The following is a 23,577-nucleotide window of genomic DNA, read 5'->3' on the forward strand; positions in this document are numbered from 1 at the left end:
CAACAGAGAAACAGAACTTCTTCAAGACTTAAGCAGCCCTTCACCTTCAGATATTCCTTCCAGATTATCACTGCAGAGGGAAAAGCGCAAGGTTTTATCAGGTTTACCATGGAGTTTGTTCTCGTCGATGGGGACATCTCCCTGCCCGCCATCTGCAAGCTGCAGATTTAACACCTGGAGGGAGAGAAACAAGACTTCATTAAAATAATCTATTTTTCAGATAATTAAACAGCAAACAAAACATTGGAGACATGTTTTTGTATTGTTAATGGAACTATCAAATTTCTAACATTCTGTTTGAAAGAAGACAGCAACCTCCCAAGTCACAGCGGGGGAGAATGGATAGAATCACCCCATGGACATGAGGAATGTCCTGATAACAAGGGAGCCACAGCTCCCTCATCGCCCCCAGGGCAGTGCAGTATGGAATGAGTCTGCACGAGGCTGCCAGAGGAGATAATCCCAACCACCAGGCAGGGAGCAAAGCTGGAAGCAGCAGCTCTGCTACAGCTGGAGGAAGAAAAGGCTGGGACACCAGTCCTGCCCTAGGAACAGTCTGCAGGCACTGATGGCACCATGAGTCAGCTCTGCCCTCATAAGAACCTGGGCCTGTGCCTTTCAGGAGCTGCCAAAAGCGTCAGGATCAGTGCCCCAGTTCTGCCATTCACCTGCATCCCTGGATCCAAAGGACAGGGCATGCAGACAGACACACCAGTTTCTTAAGGCTCAGAAACAAGAGCCCAGGTTCCCTCTTAAGCTTCTTAAGTGAGGGGAAAAACCCACCTAACAAAGGCCAATTTGAAAGCTACAGCCCCCAAGCTCAGTAGCACAGAGTAAGGATTTTAATTCCCATTCCAGATTTATTACCAAAACTTAGCTTTGCAACCTCACTGCTGCGCTATTAGAGAAGACAAAGGCTGCAGGGTTCAAAACATCTGAGATGTCATCGTTTCTGGATACCTCATTTTCTGACATCATTCCTGGAGTAATCTGTGGACCTGTCCCCAAAGAAATCACCAGCACTTCTTCTGGCTGAACTTCTGGAATAGTCTCTTGGGAGGATCCTTCATGATCTCCATGCTGGTCCATTAGCATGTTTGATCTACTTCTGCTTCGAGTGGCTAAGAAAATATTTAACAATATCTACATTAGAAAGCTTTTCCCCCTTGTTTAAAGAGAAAAAAGAGACAATACAATGGAAATACAGAACTGTAATGTTTTAATTAGCAATATGCACTAAATAAATTTTCAGAATCAAAGCATTATTAAACTTTTGAGAGATGGAACTGGTGTTTAAACTTGAGTATTGGCCTGTGAAGATGGAAACTTTCAACATAAAAGTTGAGAAGCAGAAAAACAAGGTATGCTGTGACCTGTTTACCTACAGCCTATTCCAATCACAGAAAAACCTTTTAGACATTATATGAGAAAATAAAGTTGGTGCAAAAAAACGCCTATGTTTATGTGGCTTAAAATTCTAATTAATTTAAAAGGCTTTTTCTCCTCAGAAGCAGGAAATCTTATTCTAACAGGTGTCTCAAACCCAGACACACAATACAATATCATGTTTACTCTGATTATTTTGCCACTCTTAAGTCCTGTTTCCAACTGGCCTGAGATTCCCACATTTGGCTCCACGGAAGTAAAAACACCCACATGAAATTAAGGTTTCTAAGAACTGCAGCATGACACCCATTACTTCTTTATTTGACCCAAGGAAAACAAGGCAAGTGCGCAGAAGTTTCAGCCAAATCCTGATTATCGCACAGAGGGGTTTTTAAAACCCACATATACACAAAATGAGTTGATACACTGCAGAAATCTGCCAAGGGAACTGATTGCCAGGGTGACCCAAAGGCATGCTGAGTTATGTGACATGAGTCAAAGTTTTACAGAAGAATGGAAAGAGGGCATTACCCACCAAAAGGGGTTACTAGAGTTATGTGAGCTGACAGATTGGTAGCAGAGGTATCCCAGGCAGTAATCGCTGCCAACTGCTGTCCTGGAGTTCGAAAGCATTAAAATGAAACAAAAGAAACAAAAAACTTTGAGCAAAAACTATTTTATACCATAAAATAAATGCTGTAAAGTGCCACTACTTTAGAGGTGTAAGACCAGAACCAATCAAGAGCAGAATTAAACCAACATGGGAGAGGTTAGTTTTGGGGGTGGTTTTTTGGGGGTTTTTGCCACTTATTGGCCTCTAAATATTTTCATTCTTTTACACACCAACACCAAAACTCTCAAACAAAAATATCCCACGTGGTCATGTTCACATAAATATACACTGAAGAAGAGTACCACACTTCCTGTTTTAAAGTAAAGTATTATTAATATGGAAAAAATCGAGACCCAGACTGAAAGTCCTATTGAAAAAACAAAACCCAACCAACCCAAAATTGCATTCCAGAATACTGACAGTTGGAATTAAGAGCAGGTAAGGAATGGAGAAAGGACAAACCTTCTCTTCTCAGCACATACTCTAAAAGTCCTGCTCCTGCTTGTTCACGCTCCTGCCTATTTGTTCTCTAACAAAAATGTTAAACCTATTCTATTCACTAATTAAATGCCTCTGCTTCCATCTTACTACTTTCTTAAGCAATTTTCCCCCTAGATCTGCTTCCCACCTTCAAACCTTCCCTTTATTATCTCTGCCAACCACTACCATTATGACTACCAACCACTCCAGCAATTTTCTCCAGTTCAGGCTGGAGTGATGAAGGTCATCCACCATACTTCCATTAGACACTAAGGAAGTTACCTGGTTTTCTATGCTAAAGAAAATTCTTCACCACACACACAGAAAAAGTAGGAACTGAAAGGGTAGGTGATGAGTAATTCCAAGAGATGACAGAAAATGGCACAAGAATGCCCAAGGTGTCAGAAATCATGTGGGAACTCCACCTGCTCTCCTTACCTATGGGCAGTCGATTTTTTTTGTTAGCTGGAGTAGTTGCAGGAGAAAGCTGGGGGGTGTTATATGGAGTCATTTCAAGGCTGCTGCTTTTCCCTGGTTTGTTCTGGGGTAAATTTGCCAGCAAGTTTTCCAAAGCCATCCGATCTTCCTTGAGCTGATCGCTTGACATCACGTTCCGCATGAAGCCAACCTAAACACGGACAATTGTTTTGGTAAGAAGTGCAGTGCAAACCAGCCTGCCTTTGCCAAGGAGGGAGCACAGGGGCACACGCTGGCAGTGGCTCTCACCAAGGCAGTGAGCTGGCTGTAGGTCATGTACACCACGGTGCGGCTCAGCCCCTCCAGCAGGTTCACAGCCGACATTGGCGGAGTCTCCACCGCGCGCCCGTCGATCACCACGTCCAGGAAAGCAGCAACACAGCTCTGGGAGACAGCACAGAGAGGGAATGAGACACCATTCCCTAGGGTTGGGAAAGGAACTTGTGACAGGAGTTAGGTAGTTTACAGAATAATTGAAGTTTTGCTTCCTACTTCTAAAATATTAGGATAAAATGGCAGATGCTTTAAGGTCGCTGAAGAGCAAGCAAAGAAAGTGTGCAGTTACTTTTAGCACTTCCTTCGTTCCTTTCCTGCATTCCAAAGTGTTACTTACTTAAGTGTCCTCTTACAATTTAAGGGAAAAAAATAACGGCAATAAACTGGCCCTTCCTGAAGGATCTGCTGAGCACCGACTGAAAATGAAACAAGGAAGCAACAACAATATCACTTTCTAATCGCAGTGAAAATGTTACTTGTACAATAAATGTGTAGCTTTGTGTGGTGACTGTGTAACAACTAAAATTACCAAAACCTGGAAGGATACAAAGTTACCAAGGATCCAACAGGTTTTTAAACACTTGACAATCTAGCAAAGGTCATCAGCTTCACTGTTGCTCTGATGAACGTAACTGCCCTATGGCCATGGATGATTCATACCAACAGGAAAAGTTGAAAAAAGCAAAATGATGCAAAAAAGAAAGAGAAGTTACTCGCACTAACAAATTACTTGGTGCTAAAACAGACATTATACTAAGGTTGTCTTCAGATCAAAGTGTTTGGTTAGGTTCAGTTGAAAAACCACAGACAGTAATTCAGCATTTCACAGAAACTCAGACTGGTTTGGGTTGGAAGAATCTTAAAGACCACCCAGTGCCAACTCCCTGTCATGGGCAGGGACACTTTCCACTAGACCAGGTTATTCCAAGCCCTGTCCAACCTGGCCTTGAACACTTACAGTGCACAACTGAATATACTATTTCATTTAATTTTTAAAAATATTTCCTTTTAAGAAGTATTAGGTCAGAGTAGAAGCAAGAATCCCCAACCCTTAATTCTAGTACTCAAGATTTTTTTTTTCCCAGCTTTCTGCAGGATTTAATCTGCTTTTCATTACATGTAACTTGGAAATTAAACACTTAGTAAGTCCTTTGCAAAGTCTGAGAAAGGAAGCTGCAGAAGGATGATGACGTATTCACCAAGTCTTAGATTTTTTTCAGCCTGGATTCTTACTTTGTCAAATTTAGCAAGGTTGCTCTTCGTTCGTGGGTCTCCCTCCTCAGAGCCTGTCATTGCCAGCTGCTGCAGAAGTCTCCCAACCTGAAATTAAAAAGAAGTCCACAGAATAAGCCTTTCAAACCATGATGGACCTGATTATAAAAAATATTCAAAAAACTCCCTCCATTCTAAATCCTTTTTCATTTAATACTCCAAGGAATACTTCTGATTGAGTGGACAGAGCTTTCTGCTTGCTTTCAAAGAGGAAAAAAATGCAAGAAGCTTTAGGAAAAAAAGCAGTCATTGCCTTTAACAAGAAAATGTGCACACACAGTAGGCTGTGAGCATCCATACTTCCCCCTCCCAGGAACAAAGCATGTTTTGTTTTTGCAACACGTCAGAATTGAGAGTTGAATCTAGGTCATCTAAACCTAGAGATTTTCAAAGGCTGCATATATTTTACTAAGGAAAAATAGCAGGAGGGCTAACTCTTACTTCAGAGCACATATCCCTTATTCATTTCCAACTGCAAAACAACCCTCAATTTAAAGAGTTGCCAACTGCTCTGCTACAGCGCGTGAGCAGTGACACAGGAGAGGATTGCTGCTGGATTTTAGAAAAACACTGAGCAAAACTCACCAGCGTGATTGCACTGTGAGAATCACTCCCTGCTCTCACTTCACAGACAACAGTAAAAAGCAGGTTTTGCTCCTCATGTGAAGGAACCTCCTCAGTCAGACAAGTGTTGCCCAACACTTCAGATGACTCCTCTATGTAATATCATTAAATTGTCCAAGTGTTTGTATAATGACAAGAACTGGTCATGAGGGCTGGGGAATGGTCCAAGTAGAGCATTGGGCATTACTGCCAGACAACAAGGGGTTTTCAGCAAAGTATTTAATTATTTTTTGCAATACCTGGTATAATATTTAACATTAGCAAGAACAGCACAACATCCTTTTTCACACATTCCAGAATTCATCTTATAGTCATTTTTATGCCTTAGCTTCCATCCCTTAAAACGGCTTTTATAAAGGATATTTTCTTCTAAGGGATACAGGAATACATGCTGTCAATTTTTTCAAGTCAGTATTTTAAGCAAGCAGATAAACTTTGGAGCCTGCCTTTTCAACAAAAATTAACCCAAATACCTCATTAGCATTCATTTTATAAGTAAGAGAGACAATACCTTCACTTTTACTGTAGTAGCATCAGTTCTAGAAGGAAGAAAAAGGCCATTTATATATATTTTAGGACTGCCTTACTGTGAATCATACCTGCATCAGATTAAATCTTGCCACCTCATTTATGGGAGCATCTGAAATGATGCCATACTGCTCGGGGTTGACGATGGCAGGGCAGATGAAGCAGGCCAGGAGGAGATCTGTGCACATGGCTCTGACCTCGCCCACCTCCAGCCTGTCCACACACGACAGCGTTTTGTACATCTGTGACACGATCCACCTCAGGCTGTGAGGGAAACAGTACGTGTTTTGTTTGAGATAGCCAATGAATTTGTTGACCAAGGTCACTAGCTTGGCCTCGTTGGAGTCAACCATCTCTTGGACTCTCTGCTTGAACTTTTCTGTGCCTTTCTCTCCAAACAACTTTTCCTGCTGTACTGGGGAGAATCTTTCAATTAACTTGTTTGCATCAGTTTCCAGGTGGTCTTCATCTTCAACCAGAAGCTGCATGATTGGCTCATGTAAGGTTGCAGTAAGAAAAAGTTTTGCAGAAAAGAGTCCTTCAGAGAAAAGCTTGAACAAGATGCTGAAGGCACAGGTGCCTCGCCTCAGTAGCCGCCTGGGGTTGTCACTTTCCTTCAGTTCAAACTCAATCAGGTACCGGAGCACCTGCAGGAGGTAACTCTCATCCTCCTGCATGATGCAGTTGCCATAAATGGAGGTAAAGACTGTGTGAATGACACTCTGGGTGTTGTCCTGGTTGAGCTTCTCTCCGGCAACCAGGCAGGATGCAATAAGCCTGGGGTTCTCTCTCAGTCTGTTCAGGAATTCTCCATAAGCAGTCTCCTGGAATCCCAGCTGCTTGTATCCATCCACAAACTGTGTGTCCTCCAAGACTTTTGCGTGCTGGCAACATTCAGCAGGAGAAGCTTCAGCACTTTAAAGAAAAACATTGAACCAGTTTAAGTAATTTTTAAGTAAACAAACTTGCTAAGAGACTTCACATGATCTATCTATTAACCAGGCAAAGTCTTTCCAGATAGTTACTACAAATTATTTGCAAATTCTGGAGAGTTTGTTCTCATGAACAGAAGCAAAACAAACACAGGTAATAAAAAAAATTTGCTTAAATGGCCAACAAGTAACTTTCAGCGTAAGATTCTCTAGCTGAGATTTGGTTTCCAACCCCACTATTTTTACAACCAGTCCAACATAGGCCTCCAGACTGTGAGCATTGTGTGTGAGTGCCAGCAGTGTGAGGTGTGGTGCCAGTACCTGGTGATGATGAGCCTGTCGAGGTTGATGCGCTGCTGTTTGGAGATCCAGGCCGTGCGGTAGAGCCGCTCCGCCGTCTTCAGCACATCAGCGTTGAGCCGCTGGATCAGCTGCTTCTCCGAGGTCACATACAGCCGCTCCTGCTTCAGGTGATGGGCCAGCGTGTGGATGTCCAGCTTCACCATGGTGGCACAGCAGCCCTGGCACACAGACAGAGTTGGTCAGCCCCAGCAGGCAGGGAACAGGCCCTGCCAGCCCCCAGGGCTCACACCGGGCAGGGAACGCTCCCCTCAAATCCCCCACTCCCCACTGAGCGACTCTCTCTTCATGCAAGGTTCCCCAGGTGCCAGTTCCATTGCTCTGTCACACAGCAGGGACACTGGCAGAGAAGCAGATGGTGTTTTCAGGAACAGGAGCACAGCCCCTGACCACACCTCAGGCCTTTACCTGGGGACATGAGGCCACAGCTCAGGTGGCACAAGTTCAGGGAGGTGAAGAGCAGCCCCATCCCCACTCACTCTCTGGGAAACAGGCACTTGCTCCTTCATCCTAAAGCCCATCCACATAACCCAGTACTACCCAAATCTCTGGCCTGTTACCTCTCTCACCTATGCACCACAAGCACCAAGCTCCCAATGCTGCTCTTTTCTGCTTAAAAAAAAAAATAATAATATTACTAATTAAGAAAAAAACCCACCAAACCAAGGAGTATCAATACCCAGATAAGGCAGTAGTTGGAAGTAAGTTTAGAGATTTTGCTGAACAGTAGAATTCATTCAGAAAAAAATTCCTCAAATATTTCAATTCAGAAGAATATTTCTTTGGGCCATGATCCAAAAATGTTGTTTTATAGAGAGAAAAACTGAAACAACCATAGGCTTTCATAGCACATCAGGGGCTAAAATCTACACAAACTACTGTTCTGCATGAATGCAATATCCATTTTAACTCCACAACTACAAAACATCTCAGCAGAGTACTGCACCAGACAAGACATGTTCCAGGAGCAAATCCATCTAAAAATTAACTTTTTTGGGAGGAAGAAACCCCATGAAGTGCATTAATACTGACAAAGGAAGAGGGGCAATCATGCAGATCATGGAATTGATGGTTAACAGTTTTATGTTTTCCCCATCAGAACTAACAGCCACACCAGCTAATTTGGGAAGGACAAGGGTTTGATGCAGATATGATCTGTAACAGATCATAACATACCTGTCATGTGTATGAGTAATGGAGATGTCAGAGGGCTCTACTGAGGAACCCTACAAAGTCATACTACAGTCAAAATAAAAACTTACTTCCCAAAAATCTCAAGTGACTCTTGCTTCACAGATCCATTTAGACCATGCTTGAGAAACTACAAATAATGTGCTAGAATACCTCATGCTGGCCCAGTGCTCTCCCCTGCTAGTGTTTTAAAGATCTGTGTTTCACTGTTCGGCAGAGCAGGAGGTGATCCTCACTGAAGAATACAGATTAGCTCCCTAATTAGGCACAGGTTTCCCATTAGTTGGGTTTTTGCAGTCTGACAACCAGATGTACTGACAACCATCATTGCTCCTCGTGTAATTAAGTCCTTTCAGCTATAGTTTTAACCTCACAACCAGAAGCCAGGCAGACACGAACAGAGAAGCTGTCAAAATGCATTAAAAAATTGCAATTCTATTACACCTGAAGGTTTAAAGGCCATTCCTGGTAAACACAGAAAACTCAAAGAGACCCCAAACCAAATTCAGCAACCCTAACCAGAGGCTACAGCCGAGGCATCCAAAAATGAGATTACAACAGGAACTTGAAGGATGTGCTAATTCAGATGTTTTTAACTAGGACAGTCTCAGAGAAATTATTATTAGAAGAAACATTGCTGTTACTGCCAAAGTTCTTTGTGAAACAAATAACTTCTTGCAACAAATTTATTTTTAGTCTCAGAATTTAAGCGCTTGCAAAAAAAAAAAAAACAACAAACCAGCAGTAGACTTGCTACTGCCTGCAAACACAGTAGTAACTGTGTTTTTAGGCTGTGAGCTCCTGCTATCAGCCAGGAAAAGGAAGCTGAATCCATAAAAACACATACAAACAAGACCTATAGAGCCTTTTCAGAGCTTTCCTGCCTTTTCAGAGCTTCCCACTGCAGGGCCATGCTCAAGAGCTGCTCACACTTGATCAAACCTGAACAGTTTTAGTGGATCTCCTGCTTCTAATCAAGTTTGGGAAGGAAGAGGAGACCCACACGGAGTACCCCTATGAGCAGCCTGTTGCCTCTGCCTACAGTCTTATACCCTTGTTTTGCCAAATTTCAAAACACGTGTCTATTTTTGTGTCACTGATTACAAACACATTTAAGAGCAGCCAAGCTCATTAAACAGTTCCTGAGGTGTTTCCTACACTTCCAAGCGTTTCCTCTCAGTTTCACTGAGGGTATTTTTCTGTTCTTTTTTTATTAGAGAAGAGGCTTCCAGCATCAGGGACGGGCAAAGCTCCCTAAGAAGCCTCTGAGGAAGATGTTTTGCTCCTTCCTCCTCGGCTCACAGGTCAGAGCAAAGCTCCAAAAGCCCCATCAGCAAAAGAGACAAAGGTGTCCTGGAAACAAGAGACTTTTTGTGGTAAGGTATGATCATCAAAACAGCAGTTACATTGCTGGCAACCTTTTCTGGAGCTATGGACAATGAAAAAAGAAGAATATACAAAATCAATATGCAAAGTTAATATTTAGGAAGCAAACAAGTCTCCCATAGTCCAGACTCCTGTTACACGTGCATTAATCCACCTGTCCAGCAAAATGAGGTCAGACTCCTGCATTGTACCATTTGTGATGTCACCTGAAAAAAACTGACAGCAGAAACCTCAGCCCTACTTGGAAAGTGAGATGACCATCCAACAGAAGAACAACTTGGGCACTTCCTCATGAAGAGCATCTCAGCCCTTCCACAGACAGGGCCCTGAGAAGCTGCGGGAAGCTGCCAACTGCTGTGCATTCTGATTTTTCCTTTTAAACTAATTGCCTCTCTGAACTCCAGGCCCTAAACAAGGCTCCAAAGAGCATCCTTAGCTGCATCTGTGCTGCTAAATATATTGGTCCTGTGACTACCTGATAACATCCCATCAGTTGGCCACTACCCACGTGTGTGTCTTATCTGCCTCTGCTGCAGAACACAGAAATAACGAAAGCTAGAGGAGAATTTATTCAGAACTGAGCCCCAGCGGGTTACTGAGCACCACTGTTCTGTCAAGAACTGTGAAAATCCACAGGATTTCCCTGTCAATCCACAGGAGGACAACTGTATGACAGCAGCTTTCACCCTATGTACAAGAAAACGGGATCAACAGCTTCCCCAGCTTGGTAACCTCCACAAAAATCAAAGTGGCTCAACTGCAAGGATTGTTGCTGAGAGCCAGCTCTGTGGAGAGGAACACCTCATCACTGCCTTCCACCAGTTTTTAAATTAATTATTCTGAAGTCACACATGCACAGCAAGCAAGAGCACAAACAACTCTGTCTTCACCTGAGAACAGCAAAGATGTAAAGCAGCAGTTTAACACACAATGTACTTCAGCAAGGCTCAGTAAGAAAAGCCAAAAAACCCAGTTGGGCATGATGCTCATGATATTCCTCTCTCCAGACACTGGTATTACCAACAGAGCTTGTCCTGAAAGAGGAAACTATTGTACCACTAACACACCTACCTGACACAGAGTGCTCCTCCCCAAAACCTCTTCCCTTTACAGGAGTACAAAAAGACAGCAGCTGCATCCTCTGACCAGGCTCCACGAAGTTCGCTCCAGAGTACTTGGGCCAAAGCTCCAGCAGCACCTGGCCACAGCCAGCATTGGTGACACACCACAGAACAGCTCTGGAGCAGAGCCTCTGATGATTCCTTGCCTGTCAGATTACCTTATCAGCTGCTCATAAACAAAAAAGTGCTTTTAATTACCCAGCAATCTGGTTTATGACTACCACACATCACACCTGGAATAGCAGATATCTGTACACAGCTGTATAAAGGAGTCATTTTAGGATATTTAGATCACCAACACCCCACCATGCCTGAAGGAACAACAGATATCTAAGACTGTGCTACATGCAGATTACTTTTCAATCCTGGAATTTCATGCTGATATGAAAACATTTTAATTTGCTGCCAGTTATTTCAAGACTACTCAGGAACCTACAGCTAACTGTGACACAGTGAGAGCAGTTTAGCCTAACAACTCAAACAATTTCCCTTCATGATGCTCCACATATCAACAACAAAGACTGCATGACCTGACAGTATCTGAGATGCCCTGCCTTGCCTTGCTGGCAGCACACATTTGTTCAGAACCCAAGGCAGTCTGTCCTTTGATGAACACAGGACACAGATTGCTTCCGACTCTTAAAAATCCTGGAAAACATGACATTGAATCTTCAGGTGCTGAATTCCACTTTACAATGTCCCTGGGTTTGCCCTGTGACGTACAGGAACCAGCCACATCTCTGTTGCATATTTCTGTGATTCAGTTGACAGAAAAGAGATTTAGTAAAGTGGTAAATACTGCTGGTACACCAGATCCTTCTTCCTCCCCCTGGGTTTCTTTGCTCCTCCTGAGTCTTACTACACAAGACTCAACTCCCAGAGCAAGTTTGGGCACATCTAACCTAGGCAGGGCAGGGCAAAATCACTCCATCCTGCTGAAAAATAACTCCTAAGCAAGCCCGAATAGCTTCCAAGCTAATTCAGCCCTGATGAAGTACCTCTTTCCTCATTAGTATTTATAGTAGCCTCTCACAAGCCTTATTTCTTTACACAAGCTAAGTGCCTGTCTCCCACAGCTGAGCTAAAAAAGCCCTTTTTCCAATAGAATGGTTCACCATGACTAGGGCTCCCTGCTGAACCCTCATGTTACTACACCCACCAGATCAAACACATGTGCAACACACAAAATGCAGCTCCACTGTCTAATTGATATTAATGAGAAACTCATCCCTCACGCTTGTTTCTGCCCAGAGGCTGCTCTCAGCTGGCCCTGGACATACTATCCATACTCTCCATCCCTGTGCAAGGAGCACCTCGTTTCTCCTGCCCCATAAAAGAACCCATCAGTAAAGCACAGGATCAGCTGTCTGCTAAATGATCTATTATGGCATTGCCATGTTGTATAAAATCACCAAAAGCACATAACCAGGCTAAAATCTATTCCAGTTGCTTGTGATGCCGGAAAGTGGAGCTCTCTTTAGGTGAGGGTCACACTAATAAACTTTCAGTCAGAACAAGTGCAGAACTTGAATCCAGTCAAACTGACAAAACCAACCTGTTCCCAGCCTGTTCTCCTGAGAGCAGCTCCCTTCCCATCCACCTGCTACTGAGGAGAGTATATTCTCCATGATCTGACAAATATCCCATCAAAATCCATGCGCTGAGCATCTTCAATATTTTGGAACCCTCCTCGGCAGCAGCAGTTGAAAAGCGTTTCCTGAAGCCACCATCCTGCTGCTTTTGCAGAGTATTTCGGATTTCACATACTGCCCGTGCCATTTCCCCTCCATCCTCTTCAAACTGCAGCTTCTACTTGTGAGTCAACTGCACAGTCCACCAAAATAGCACTTTACCTATCAGTGAGTGTCACATGCCCGCCCCGAGAGCTCCATCCCAACACTATCATGACTTTGCAAGAAAAAAAAAGCCCGATACTGCCTGGATCGAGCTCTCCAGCCTTAGGGATCTGCGAGTAACCAAAAAGGGAAGTCACCGCACTGGTCAAGTTTCAAGTTTTAAACCTGCACGACACAAAAGCCATAAAGGAGAGGCGGCAGCGCCAGGGCCCCGCTGTGCCCAGCGCTCCGATTCTCCAAACGGCTCTGCCAAGGGGCCGCCGGTGCCCAGCCCCGCCGGGCGGGCAGGAGGAGACGGGCACCCCCGAGCAAACCCCACCGACAACTCCTGCCGCCGCCCCCGCACCGCTCCCGCCGCCTCCCGGGCGCTCTATCGCGATAAACCCACCCGACATACCCTCCTGGGCTCCGTCTCTCCTGGGCTGCCCGCCTTCCCTCTCGCTTCCCTGGAAAATCCAAAGGGTTTTGTCGGGCCTCGGGCCTTCCTCCTCCTCCTCCCACCGCTCCCTCCTCCTCCCCGCGGGGGAAGCCGAGCGCTGTGGCGGGATAAGAGCGTGTCCGTGCCCGGCCAGCGCCCCGGCGGCCCCGCTGCGGCCCGGGCGGGCGCGGCACTGCGCAGGCGGCCCCGGCGCTCCTGGGACTTGTAGTCCCGGGGCCGGCAGCGGGAGCGGAGCGGGCCGAGGGCCGGGGAGCGGGCGGAGCCGGGGCCGCTCTGGGAGCCTCGCCCCGCCGTCAGCCCCGGCCCCGGCTTGGTGTCGCCACACGGCGGGGCCTCACGGCCTGCTGGCACCGGCGGGACGGGCCCCGGTGTGGCCTCGGAGCGCCGGGCACACCGTGTCACCTCATCCCCGGCGGGAGAGGGACGGGGCTCTGATCCGGCATAGCATGGCCCGGCTCCAAGCTCCCTGCGCCTCCCTCCCGGCAGTGCCCCGGTACCGCCCGTCCCCCCGGTGCCCCCGGGAGCAGCTGTGCTTCCCCCCCTCCCCACACACACCGGCGGGTTATTCCTCCCGGCCGGTAACCATGGAAACTTCCAGAAGTGGCCCCCCCCACCCCGCCCCGCGGCCGTGGTCCCGCCCAGCCAATGGGAGCGCTCCGCTTGGCTCACGCTTCTCTGTGGCCGCGGCCGGCGGGTGGAACCAATAGGGCGGCGCGAGGGGGGCGCGCCGGGCACGGCGGAGCGGCCGCGCGGGGCTCGCCAATCGCGGGAGGCCAGCTTGGTAGCAGCCGGCCAATGGGGAAGCTCCAGCGAGGGCTCGGCAGCCAATGGGGAGGCTCCACGAAGGGGTAACGGAAGGTATAAAAGGGCGGGCGGCGCGGCCTGGTGGCTCAGCGGAGATCGGGGCGCGGCGGGTCTGCACGGTGAGGGCCGGCCGGGCGCGATAAGGGCCGCGGGGCTGGGCCGGGGAGGGGGGGATGGCGGTTGAGGACGCGGAAAGATCGGGTGGGGACGGGGGGTGATTGGGCGCGGTAAGGATGGCTGCGGCGCGGGGAGGGCTGAGGGGGGGCGGCCACGCACGTGGCGCCTCCGTTGTGTAACCGGCGGCCTCTCGGTAGGTGGGCGCAGGCCAGCGGTCGGTATGAGGCTCCTACTGTTGACGCTGCTGGCGCTGGGCGCCGTCTGGGCGGACGACGAGGAGAAGAAGGAAGACGTGGGCACGGTGGTGGGCATCGACCTGGGCACCACCTACTCCTGGTACGGGGGCACGACCGGGCTGAGGGGCAGTGCCTGGGCCCCTGCTGAGGAGGCAGGGCCTGTGGGGCCACGAGAGGTGCAAGGAAGCGGCTGCAGGGCCTGGGAGAGCGCAGGGAGGAGCAGAAGGGGATGCGGGGGGGGGGGGGGGGGGGGGGATGTGGAGGCCGAGGCCCCGCCTGACCGTTCCGTTCCCCCCCAACCCCAGTGTGGGCGTCTTCAAGAACGGGCGCGTCGAAATCATCGCCAATGACCAGGGGAACCGCATCACACCGTCCTACGTGGCCTTCACACCCGAGGGGGAGCGCCTGATTGGGGATGCTGCCAAGAACCAGCTCACATCCAACCCGGAGAACACCGTGTTCGATGCCAAGCGGCTCATCGGCCGCACCTGGAACGACCCGTCTGTGCAGCAGGACATCAAGTACTTGCCCTTCAAGGTGGGCCCCGAGTGCAGAGGTTGGGGGGGCTGGAGGGGAGGACCTACAGTTCTGGCCAGTAAAGGCATGTGTTCACAGTACCCCCACGGGAGGATTGGTGTGTAAACAGTTCCCTGGTGTTATCTGCACTCAAGTTATGCCTGTCGTAGAGGTTTTGCTTGATGTTCACAAAGAACTACGGGAACAAGTTGGAATAGTTGAATGGGACAGCATCTATTGTTCTCTTCAGGTGGTTGAGAAGAAAGCCAAGCCCCATATTCAGGTCGATGTTGGAGGTGGACAGACAAAAACATTTGCTCCTGAAGAAATTTCTGCAATGGTCCTGACGAAGATGAAAGAAACAGCAGAGGCATACTTGGGGAAGAAAGTAAGTGCATAGGAAACACTGGTAACCACTTGGATTAGTGGCTTTAGGAAACAGGAGAAGGGGTAGGCCGAGTCAGGACTAATCTTGCCATCCCAAACCAGAGTCAGTGCTGCAGGCCTCTTCCATGGGCTAAGCTGGTGCTGGGTCTTCATCTCTAAAGATGCTCGTTCCCAGCACTGCTTAGAGTGGCTGGTACTATTTACAGACAGTTTCTTGTGTCATTTGTGTAAACTGTCCCTCCCTCCCTGCCCAGGTGACCCACGCTGTTGTCACGGTGCCAGCCTACTTCAACGACGCCCAGCGCCAGGCCACCAAGGACGCCGGCACCATCGCGGGGCTGAACGTGATGAGGATCATCAACGAGCCGTGAGTACCTCCCCCTGCCCTGCCCTGTCCTGCCCTAGGGCAGCTGTGGGCTGCCACCCCCAGCTCTGACAGCCTGTTCCCTCTACAGAACTGCTGCTGCCATTGCTTATGGACTGGACAAGAGAGAGGGGGAGAAGAACATCCTTGTGTTCGACCTGGGTGGTGGAACTTTTGATGTGTCCCTCCTCACAATTGACAATGGAGTCTTTGAAGTTGTGGCTACTAATGGTGACACTCACTTGGGTGGAGAAGACTTTGACCAGCGTGTTATGGAGCACTTCATCAAGCTCTACAAGAAGAAAACTGGCAAAGATGTTAGGAAGGATAACAGAGCTGTGCAGAAGCTGAGGAGGGAGGTGGAGAAGGCCAAGCGAGCTTTGTCATCTCAGCACCAGGCCAGGATTGAAATAGAGTCCTTCTTTGAAGGAGAAGATTTTTCGGAGACACTCACTCGAGCCAAGTTTGAGGAGCTGAACATGGTAAGTTTAGAAAGGTAAAGTTACACAGCCTCAGCTCTGGACTGGGACTTGGGAATGTGCAGCATCTCATGCTGTGACACTGCGCTTAGGAGTATAAATAAACTCTGTGTAAGCAGGCAGCTGTTGCCTGCCAGGGAGCTTGTTCTTGCTGAGGCTGTGCCTCAGTTTGGCATCTCTGCTCTGTAGTGGTTGTACTTTGCACCCCCAGGGCTGCACACTGGGGCGTGCTGGGAATACAGCCTCACAGTCCTTGGGTTTTGGTCTTTGCAGGACCTGTTCCGTTCCACTATGAAGCCTGTTCAGAAAGTTCTGGAAGATTCTGACCTGAAGAAGTCTGATATTGATGAGATTGTCCTGGTTGGTGGATCAACTCGCATCCCCAAAATCCAGCAGCTGGTTAAAGAGTTCTTCAATGGGAAGGAGCCTTCTCGTGGCATTAACCCAGATGAGGCTGTGGCCTATGGTGCAGCTGTGCAGGCCGGGGTGCTCTCTGGGGACCAGGATACAGGTAATGACACCTTCACTGTCACCTAAGAGAGCTAACTAACAGTTGCTGTTGGGCACTGACAAGCAAACACAGGCAAACTTGGATCTTTTCCAGGCCTTGGAGTTCTCTGCCCCCAAGGCCTCGGGATCCTGTCTGCAGTGTTGTGTTTAATGTTGAAGTTGTGTCACAGTCTTGCCTTTGATCTGTTCCAGGTGACTTGGTGTTGCTCGATGTGTGTCCCCTGACTCTTGGCATTGAGACTGTTGGAGGTGTCATGACCAAGCTGATCCCAAGAAACACTGTTGTTCCTACAAAGAAGTCTCAGATCTTCTCCACAGCTTCTGACAACCAGCCAACTGTAACCATCAAGGTCTATGAAGGTGGGTGTCACCTGTGGTGGCCCATGTGACAGCTGGTATCTGCCTTCTGTAGGGTTTTCATTCTTGTTCCTGATTGTCACAAGGGGCTGTAGGTACTTTGTTCATGGACCTGTGTCACTCCTGGTTTCACAAAGCCACAACTGGGAAAGAAAATAACTCTGTCTCATTGTTTCTTGCAGGTGAGCGTCCCCTGACCAAGGACAACCATCTCCTGGGCACCTTTGATCTCACGGGGATCCCTCCTGCCCCTCGTGGTGTCCCCCAGATCGAAGTCACCTTTGAAATCGACGTGAATGGGATCCTCCGTGTGACAGCCGAGGACAAGGGCACGGGTAACAAGAACAAGATCACCATCACCAACGACCAGAACCGGCTGACGCCCGAGGAGATTGAGAGGATGGTTAACGATGCTGAGAAGTTTGCCGAGGAAGACAAGAAGCTGAAGGAACGCATCGATGCCCGGAATGAGCTGGAAAGCTACGCCTATTCCCTGAAGAATCAGATTGGTGACAAGGAGAAGCTGGGTGGGAAGCTGTCCTCTGAGGACAAGGAAACAATAGAGAAAGCAGTGGAGGAAAAGATCGAGTGGCTGGAAAGCCATCAGGATGGGGACATAGAAGATTTCAAAGCACAAAAGAAGGAGCTGGAGGAGGTGGTTCAGCCCATTGTGAGCAAGCTGTACGGCAGCGCTGGCCCCCCACCCGGTGAGGAGGAGGCAGCAGAGAAGGATGAGTTGTAGATACCGGTGTCTCCGAATGTGGTGTGTGTATATATTGGACTCAGGAACACTTGTTTAAAATATTGAACTCTTAATTTGGAATGTAACTTTGAATCTTCACTCATGAGTGGAGCTGGAACCGCTAGCCCAACGTGGCTGTATCCTGCTTTTCGTTAGCAGTTGCTCGATGTCTGGGGAGGGCACTGGGGGTGGGAGTGTAAATGTGGGTTTAGAAGTATTGGCAGTGAAACATTCTATTTAACAACCCTGGTCATGTGAACTTGGTGTAGAGCTTTTCTACCTGGAATGACCACAATAAATTTGTTATTTACACTGGACTCTGTTCTAGTTCTGTGATTTCCATTACCCAGCTCCAGCCAGGATCTGGAGTGACCCTAAAGAAGGAGGGAGTTTATTTAGCTCACCCCGTCAAGGTCTCCTTTCATGGGCTCATGGAGAGTGGGAGGTTTGAAAGCGGGAGCTGGGCCTGTGTTGCCTTGGGGTGAGCTGGGACTCAGCTTCTGAAGGGAGTGGGTGGCCTTGGACCTCTCTGCAGTTCTACAAGAGACCCTGATAAGGAATGGGGGTTATCAAGCCTGAGTAACTGCTGCAGGGGCAGCTTTCATTGAGCTGGGAGAGGGAGGTTATCCATCAGAACCCACTGCCAGCTGTAGTGGTGCCCAGCAGGGAGGGAGGAGCTTGGCCTAATAATATTTTCCTGCACTACTAAAAAGTTTAGAGCTTTAATAAAGTCCCACATGAAACAGACCAGTTTTTTTAAGACTGAAAAGTAGTTTACACCTAATAAAGGTTCTTACAAAAAAAAGCCTAATTGAAATTTGGTCTCTTTATTTTAACTGATCCTTACACAATCCATGGGATTAGTTAAGTCCAGAATGACCTTGTCTGGTGCCAGCTCTGGTAGCACCTTAAAACACCTTGGCTCTTGCCATGTTCTCTGGGCTGGGGCTGCAGCAGGCAGAGCCCCTCTCCTTCAGGGCTGTCAGCACTGCCCAAGCTGCTCAAGGTGTTTAAGGGGCAGAATTAACCCCACAGGGAGAGGCTGGTGCTGTGGAGACATCACTCGATGAGGGTGACCAGGCAGTCCGTGTGTATCTGCCCCTCTGTGTCCATCCCCCCAAACACGAACAGCAGGTGGACAAAGGTGTCTTCAGCACAGCCCTCAGCTCTGTCACCTGCTGACAGAGGTGGCTCTGTCCCAGCTGGGGTGTCTCCTGTGTCCCCGTGTGCCCCAGCCTGCCAGGGAATGACACACATGGCATGGTCCAGCCTCCCACTGGGCAGGGGAGATTCAAACTGCAGGAGTGTCCACTGTTGCCTTCCTGCAGTGCAAAGATACAGTCACAGCTTTAAACATCACACACCAGACAGTGACACCATTAATTAAAACAGTTCTGGGCATTCAGTCCCGCAGTGGTCTAACTCCAGGGGAAAGCCCAGGACTTGAGCAGGTTGCCCAGCTGCCTGGCATCTCCCCTGGCACCCCTGAGAGCAGCCTCCCTACCTGTGTGATACTTGTACGTAGTGTCCAGTGTCCCATCTGGACCTATTCCACCAAAAATGTACAAGTGGTCCTGGAACACTGCTGAGGAGTGGGATGCCCGTCCTCCAGGGATGTCCCCAGTGGCTGGGATCTTTACCCACCTCATGTCATCTGTTGCAGGAAAACAACACGTCCACAGGAATGTATTACAGTAATCCTGCACATTTTGTTGATTTAAACAAGGCAATATTTTTAGCATTTTAGCACTAGTATTTCAGAAAAAAATGTCCCCTGAAATCAAAGCACATCACACACAGGTACTGCCCTGCAGTACCTCCATCCACACTTACTTGTATCAATGCAGAACAGGTCATTGTGAAAAACATCTCCAGCTAAACCTCCATGGATGAAGAGTTTGGTCCCAACTGCAACCACGGCGTGTCCATGCCGAGGAGAGGGGGGATCACCGTGAGTCTCTGGCTGGGACCAGGTCAGGGTGGCTAAAAATGGAGGCAGATGTGCATTAGGAAGAAAACCCTGGAGATTCTACAGACCAGCCAAGGCTTCCCATCCAAGCCACTGGGTCTGAATTCCCAGTGAGCACAGGAATGTAAGGGCCTGTCAGGGGAGGAACAGCCACCCATCCAGCAGGACTCATCTCCAAACAGACCTCAACACGTCCACCCCTCTGACTGAACTCCCATCCCAGTGGCCCGGCGGGTGCTGAGGTACCTGTGTCGAACACGTGAAGCTGCTGGTCTTTAACGGGCTCCGCTCCCTTGTCTCCACCCCCGAACACGAACAGACGGGCCCCGATGGCTGCCGAGGACGTGTGGAATGTCCGGGGCTGAGGCTGCACCCCCCTCACTGCAGGGCTCTCCCACGTTCCTATTTCTAGTTAAGACATTTGATGGGAAGAGAAGGCTCGTCCCGCAGCCCCGAGCCCCGGCCCGGCCCCGGGGCACTCACCGGGGTCCAGCACCTGGACGCAGCAGCGGTTCCCCGCGGGGTGGGCCCCGCCGAACACCCAGAGGCGCGAGGGGCCGGCGGTGGGCAGGAACGTGGCGTGCTCGTAGCGCGGCCTCAGTCCGCGCCAGCCCGCGGGGACCCAGCGGAGCGGGGCTGCGGACGGGGACAGGGGGTCGGACCCGGGGCCGCTCCCGGTGCCCGTCCCGGCTCCAGCCCCGCCCCGGCCCGGCCCGGCCCTCACCCAGCTCCACGAAATGCGCGTCCGCGAAGGCCCCGGCGGGGTCGGCGCCGCCCAGCAGCAGGACGCGGCCGGGCAGGGGGAGGCAGCCGAGCCCCACACGGCCCCGGGGCCGCTCCCCGCGCAGGCTCAGCCGGTACCTGCGGGGCGACGGCGGGGCTCAGAGCGGGGTCCCGCCGGTGCCCCTGCTCCGCTCACCGCTATCCCCCCCTCACCCCCGCCCCGCTCACCACCGTCCCGGGCGCGGTCGCCGTCCCGGCTGCAGCAGCGGCAGCGCCCGCGGGGCCATGGCGGCGGGCTGGGCCCGGCCGGAAGTGCCGCCGGAAGTGCCCCGCGCTTCCGCCCGCGCCGCCGGCGCGCTCCGCCGCCCGGAAGTGCCGGGGGGGCCGCGTCTGCCCGGCCCGTGCCAAGATGGCGCCGCTGGACCTGGACAAGTACGTGGAGATCGCGCGGCTCTGCAAGTACCTGCCCGAGAACGACCTCAAGGTGCGGCCGCGGCGGCGGGGCCGGGACTGGCCGGGGCGGGCCGGGGCCGGGGCGGGCGGGCCGGGGCGGACGGTGCCGGTGGTCCCGGCGCTGACCCCGACCCTGCGCCGCTCCCTCCCTCAGCGCCTCTGTGACTATGTCTGTGACCTGCTGCTGGAGGAGTCCAACGTCCAGCCCGTCTCTACGCCCGTCACCGTGTGCGGGGACATCCACGGGCAGGTAGGGCCGGGCCGGGCCGCTCCCGGTGCAGCCCCGGCCGGAGGCGGTGCCGATGCCCGGTGCCCCTCACGCCTCTCTCCCCCCGCAGTTCTATGACCTGTGCGAGCTGTTCCGGACCGGCGGGCAGGTCCCCGACACCAACTACATCTTCATGGTAGGTGCTCGGGGCGCGGCCCGGCCCCGCCGGGTTTGACAGCGGCCGAGAGGGGAAATCCCGAGCCCCGGGCCCTGCCCACCCCTTGTGTTACCGGGCCCCGCGGGGTGGGACAGAGCGTCCTGCCCTGCCCGGCTGTCCCGGGGGCACATCGGGGGAGTGCCCAGCCCACACCCCACACTCGAGTGGGGCCCGGCTGCCCCCCAGGGCTGGGTTTCTCTGTGACAGTAAGTAGTCCAGAGTGGATGTGTCACTAGGCATTTCTCGTGTGGCTGCTGCTCCACGTACGGCTGTCTCTGCCTGCAGGGGGACTTTGTAGACCGGGGGTATTACAGCCTTGAGACGTTCACGTACCTCCTTGCACTAAAAGCCAAGTGGCCTGACCGTATCACGCTGCTGCGGGGCAACCATGAGAGCAGGCAGATCACCCAGGTGTACGGCTTCTACGGTGAGTGAGTCCTGCCTGTCCCAGCACCTCTGCCTGCCCTGGGAACCCCCTGGCCAGGCCACAGTATCCAGGGCTCTCAAGGGGCTGGGTGGGACACGGGCTCCAGTGTTGTCATTTGTTAACGTGGCCATTGTGTTTCCCAAATGGAATGTGTTTAAGGCAGATCTCGCTGCTCTTTTTCCTCTGGCACGTGGGGTTTCTGCTTGTGTCGTGGTGCCACATTGAGCTGCACAGGCACGGGCAGAGCATCAGTCCCTCCTGCTGCTGGTCCTGGCCAGCAGCAGGACCCAGCACAGGGCTCCTGGCAGGGCTCGTGTGACACACCTGAGCATGCAGGTTCTGCTGTCAGTGTTTGCTGTGGCCCATGAGGAATCAAAGCATTCTCTCCAACAGACGAGTGCCAAACCAAATACGGGAACGCCAACGCCTGGAGATACTGCACCAAAGTCTTTGACATGCTCACAATAGCAGCTGTAAGTGCAAGCACTACCAGCAAGTTGTGTGAATGGGAACTGTAGAGGTGGTGGTGAGCTGTGCAGGCTCCCCTGGAGCGCTGGGCTGGCTGAATGCTGAGTTCTCTGTCATTTCTCTGCAGTTAATAGACGAGCAGATCCTGTGTGTGCACGGAGGCCTCTCCCCTGACATCAAGACCCTGGACCAGATCCGGACCATCGAGCGCAACCAGGAGATCCCCCATAAAGGCGCCTTCTGTGACCTGGTGTGGTCGGACCCTGAGGACGTGGACACGTGGGCCATCAGCCCCCGCGGGGCGGGCTGGCTCTTCGGGGCCAAGGTCACCAACGAGGTAACGCTCTGCTCAGGGCACACAGCCCAGCTCTGGGCACGGGGGCACCAAGGGCTCAGCTCACTGTGGTGTTCAAAACAATGAGCACCCCTGTCACACCTCTGCCAGTAACTTGTGGTGGTGGGGAAGCGTTTCTTGTGCCAACTGAAAAAAAATGAGGCGCTGGAACCTAAAAGCACAAATATAAATGCCAGAGGTACTAATACCTGTCTTGCTTTTGAAAGTGTGATGTGGTGAGACTTACTAGTGGACCCTGGCCTCTGTGTGGAATGCTTTCCTAAGGATCTAGGAGAAAAATACCATTTTTTAAACAATGAGCCTGGGGACAGCACAGCCCTGCTGCCTGGATTTCATGCTGGGGTGTTTCCACCTGTATTTCACAGGGGTGTCTCACTGCTGGGGTCTCCAAAGTCCCCTGTTGTGTTCTCCCTCCTGCTGTGCAGGAGCAGGACACTTAGGGCACACTGACCTTCCCCCTCCCCTTGCAGTTTGTTCACATCAACAACCTGAAGCTGATCTGCAGAGCACACCAGCTGGTCCACGAAGGATACAAATTCATGTTTGACGAGAAGTTGGTAACGGTATGGTCAGCTCCCAACTACTGCTACCGCTGCGGGAACATCGCCTCCATCATGGTCTTTAAAGATGTAAATACAAGAGAACCAAAGTTATTCCGTGCAGTTCCAGACTCAGAGCGTGTCATTCCTCCCAGGACAACCACACCATACTTCCTCTGAGCCCTCTCCTGCCTGCTGTCGCCTCTCCCTGCCCTGCCCCTTTACAATATACTTTTTATTGAGCACTTTGCTGCTGAAATGCTGCCTCTTGCCTTTTTTATTTTTAAATTATCTAAATTTATTGTGTATTATGGTGTCTGTAGCAAGTTGGTTTTTTTCCCCCCCTCCCCTAGATTAATTTCAGAGTATTTGTAATATGTCCTTGAGATTTGTACTACTGCATGTAGTCCTCGCCTAGTCCTGGGTTAGATGAACCAATTCCTTTAAACCACCACGCACCGGGAGCCGCTCGGGCCCGTCTCTCGTTCAGCTTTTTGTTTTTGGTAAGTTTTAAGAAATTTCAGCAGCAAAGTCAGCGCCCGGCGTGCGGCGGGGCCGGGGCTGCCCGTGCAGACCGAGCCAGCCTTTTCCGAGCGTTCCTGGATCCCGGTAAAGCGGTCCAAGGGCTGTTCCCCGTCCCCGGTTTGTTCCGTTTTCCTCGGGATCCCGATTCGACCCGCGAACCTGCTGCAGCGACGGGATTTGTACATTAAAGTCATTGTTCGGATTTTTCCCCGGCTCTGTTGTGTTTTCCCGGCGCGGGGT

General features: G+C 50.6%; 4 protein-coding genes across 11 annotated transcripts in view; 2 read left to right on the plus strand and 2 right to left on the minus strand.

Moving 5' to 3' along the window:
* Positions 1-13,522, minus strand: part of GAPVD1 (GTPase activating protein and VPS9 domains 1) — a 28,903-nt gene extending 15,381 nt beyond the window's left edge. For 2 of the 7 annotated variants that reach the window (XM_083875916.1, XM_083875913.1), the window contains exons 1-8: positions 12,900-13,077; positions 6,910-7,109; positions 5,728-6,571; positions 4,466-4,552; positions 3,206-3,340; positions 2,918-3,107; positions 961-1,121; positions 108-174 (exon numbers count right to left, since the gene is read on the minus strand). In XM_083875916.1, the coding sequence (XP_083732042.1) occupies positions 108-174; positions 961-1,121; positions 2,918-3,107; positions 3,206-3,340; positions 4,466-4,552; positions 5,728-6,571; positions 6,910-7,094 (1,669 nt within the window). In that variant the 5' untranslated portion in view covers positions 7,095-7,109; positions 12,900-13,077. Of the gene's footprint in view, positions 1-44; positions 175-960; positions 1,122-1,921; positions 2,003-2,917; positions 3,108-3,205; positions 3,341-4,465; positions 4,553-5,727; positions 6,572-6,909; positions 7,110-12,899; positions 13,078-13,496 lie in introns of those variants that run through there. The other 5 variants (XM_083875915.1, XM_083875912.1, XM_083875910.1 and 2 more) reach the window with 4 other exon arrangements.
* A 278-nt stretch (positions 13,523-13,800) lies between these two features.
* Positions 13,801-17,770, plus strand: HSPA5 (heat shock protein family A (Hsp70) member 5). The gene is made up of 9 exons (XM_083876012.1): positions 13,801-13,864; positions 14,060-14,198; positions 14,404-14,635; positions 14,865-15,002; positions 15,256-15,368; positions 15,457-15,847; positions 16,118-16,355; positions 16,547-16,714; positions 16,894-17,770. The coding sequence occupies exons 2-9, from the start codon at positions 14,083-14,085 to the stop codon at positions 17,451-17,453; spliced, it is 1,956 nt and encodes a 651-aa protein (XP_083732138.1). The 5' UTR covers positions 13,801-13,864; positions 14,060-14,082; the 3' UTR covers positions 17,454-17,770.
* Positions 17,771-18,266: 496 nt separating this feature from the next.
* On the minus strand, positions 18,267-20,445 carry RABEPK (Rab9 effector protein with kelch motifs). Its single transcript, XM_083875850.1, has 7 exons — positions 20,374-20,445; positions 20,147-20,283; positions 19,906-20,058; positions 19,669-19,830; positions 19,287-19,436; positions 18,958-19,107; positions 18,267-18,775 (listed from the first exon to the last, which is right to left on the minus strand). Exons 1-7 carry the CDS (start codon positions 20,430-20,432, stop codon positions 18,513-18,515), a joined length of 1,074 nt encoding a protein of 357 aa, XP_083731976.1. The 5' UTR covers positions 20,433-20,445; the 3' UTR covers positions 18,267-18,512.
* Positions 20,446-20,518: 73 nt separating this feature from the next.
* PPP6C (protein phosphatase 6 catalytic subunit) lies at positions 20,519-23,543 on the plus strand. 2 transcript variants are annotated; one of them, XM_083875959.1, is made up of 7 exons: positions 20,519-20,629; positions 20,753-20,848; positions 20,937-21,002; positions 21,309-21,450; positions 21,844-21,923; positions 22,046-22,255; positions 22,744-23,543. In XM_083875959.1, the coding sequence occupies exons 1-7, from the start codon at positions 20,555-20,557 to the stop codon at positions 22,990-22,992; spliced, it is 918 nt and encodes a 305-aa protein (XP_083732085.1). In that variant the 5' UTR covers positions 20,519-20,554; the 3' UTR covers positions 22,993-23,543. The 2 variants fall into 2 exon arrangements, with proteins under 2 accessions (XP_083732085.1, XP_083732084.1); XM_083875958.1 differs by having other exon boundaries at positions 20,519-20,848.
* Positions 23,544-23,577: the final 34 nt, after the last annotated feature.

This window comes from Zosterops lateralis (assembly GCF_965231275.1).
Source record: "Zosterops lateralis genome assembly, chromosome: 20".
In the NCBI taxonomy this organism is placed as follows: domain Eukaryota; kingdom Metazoa; phylum Chordata; class Aves; order Passeriformes; family Zosteropidae; genus Zosterops; species Zosterops lateralis.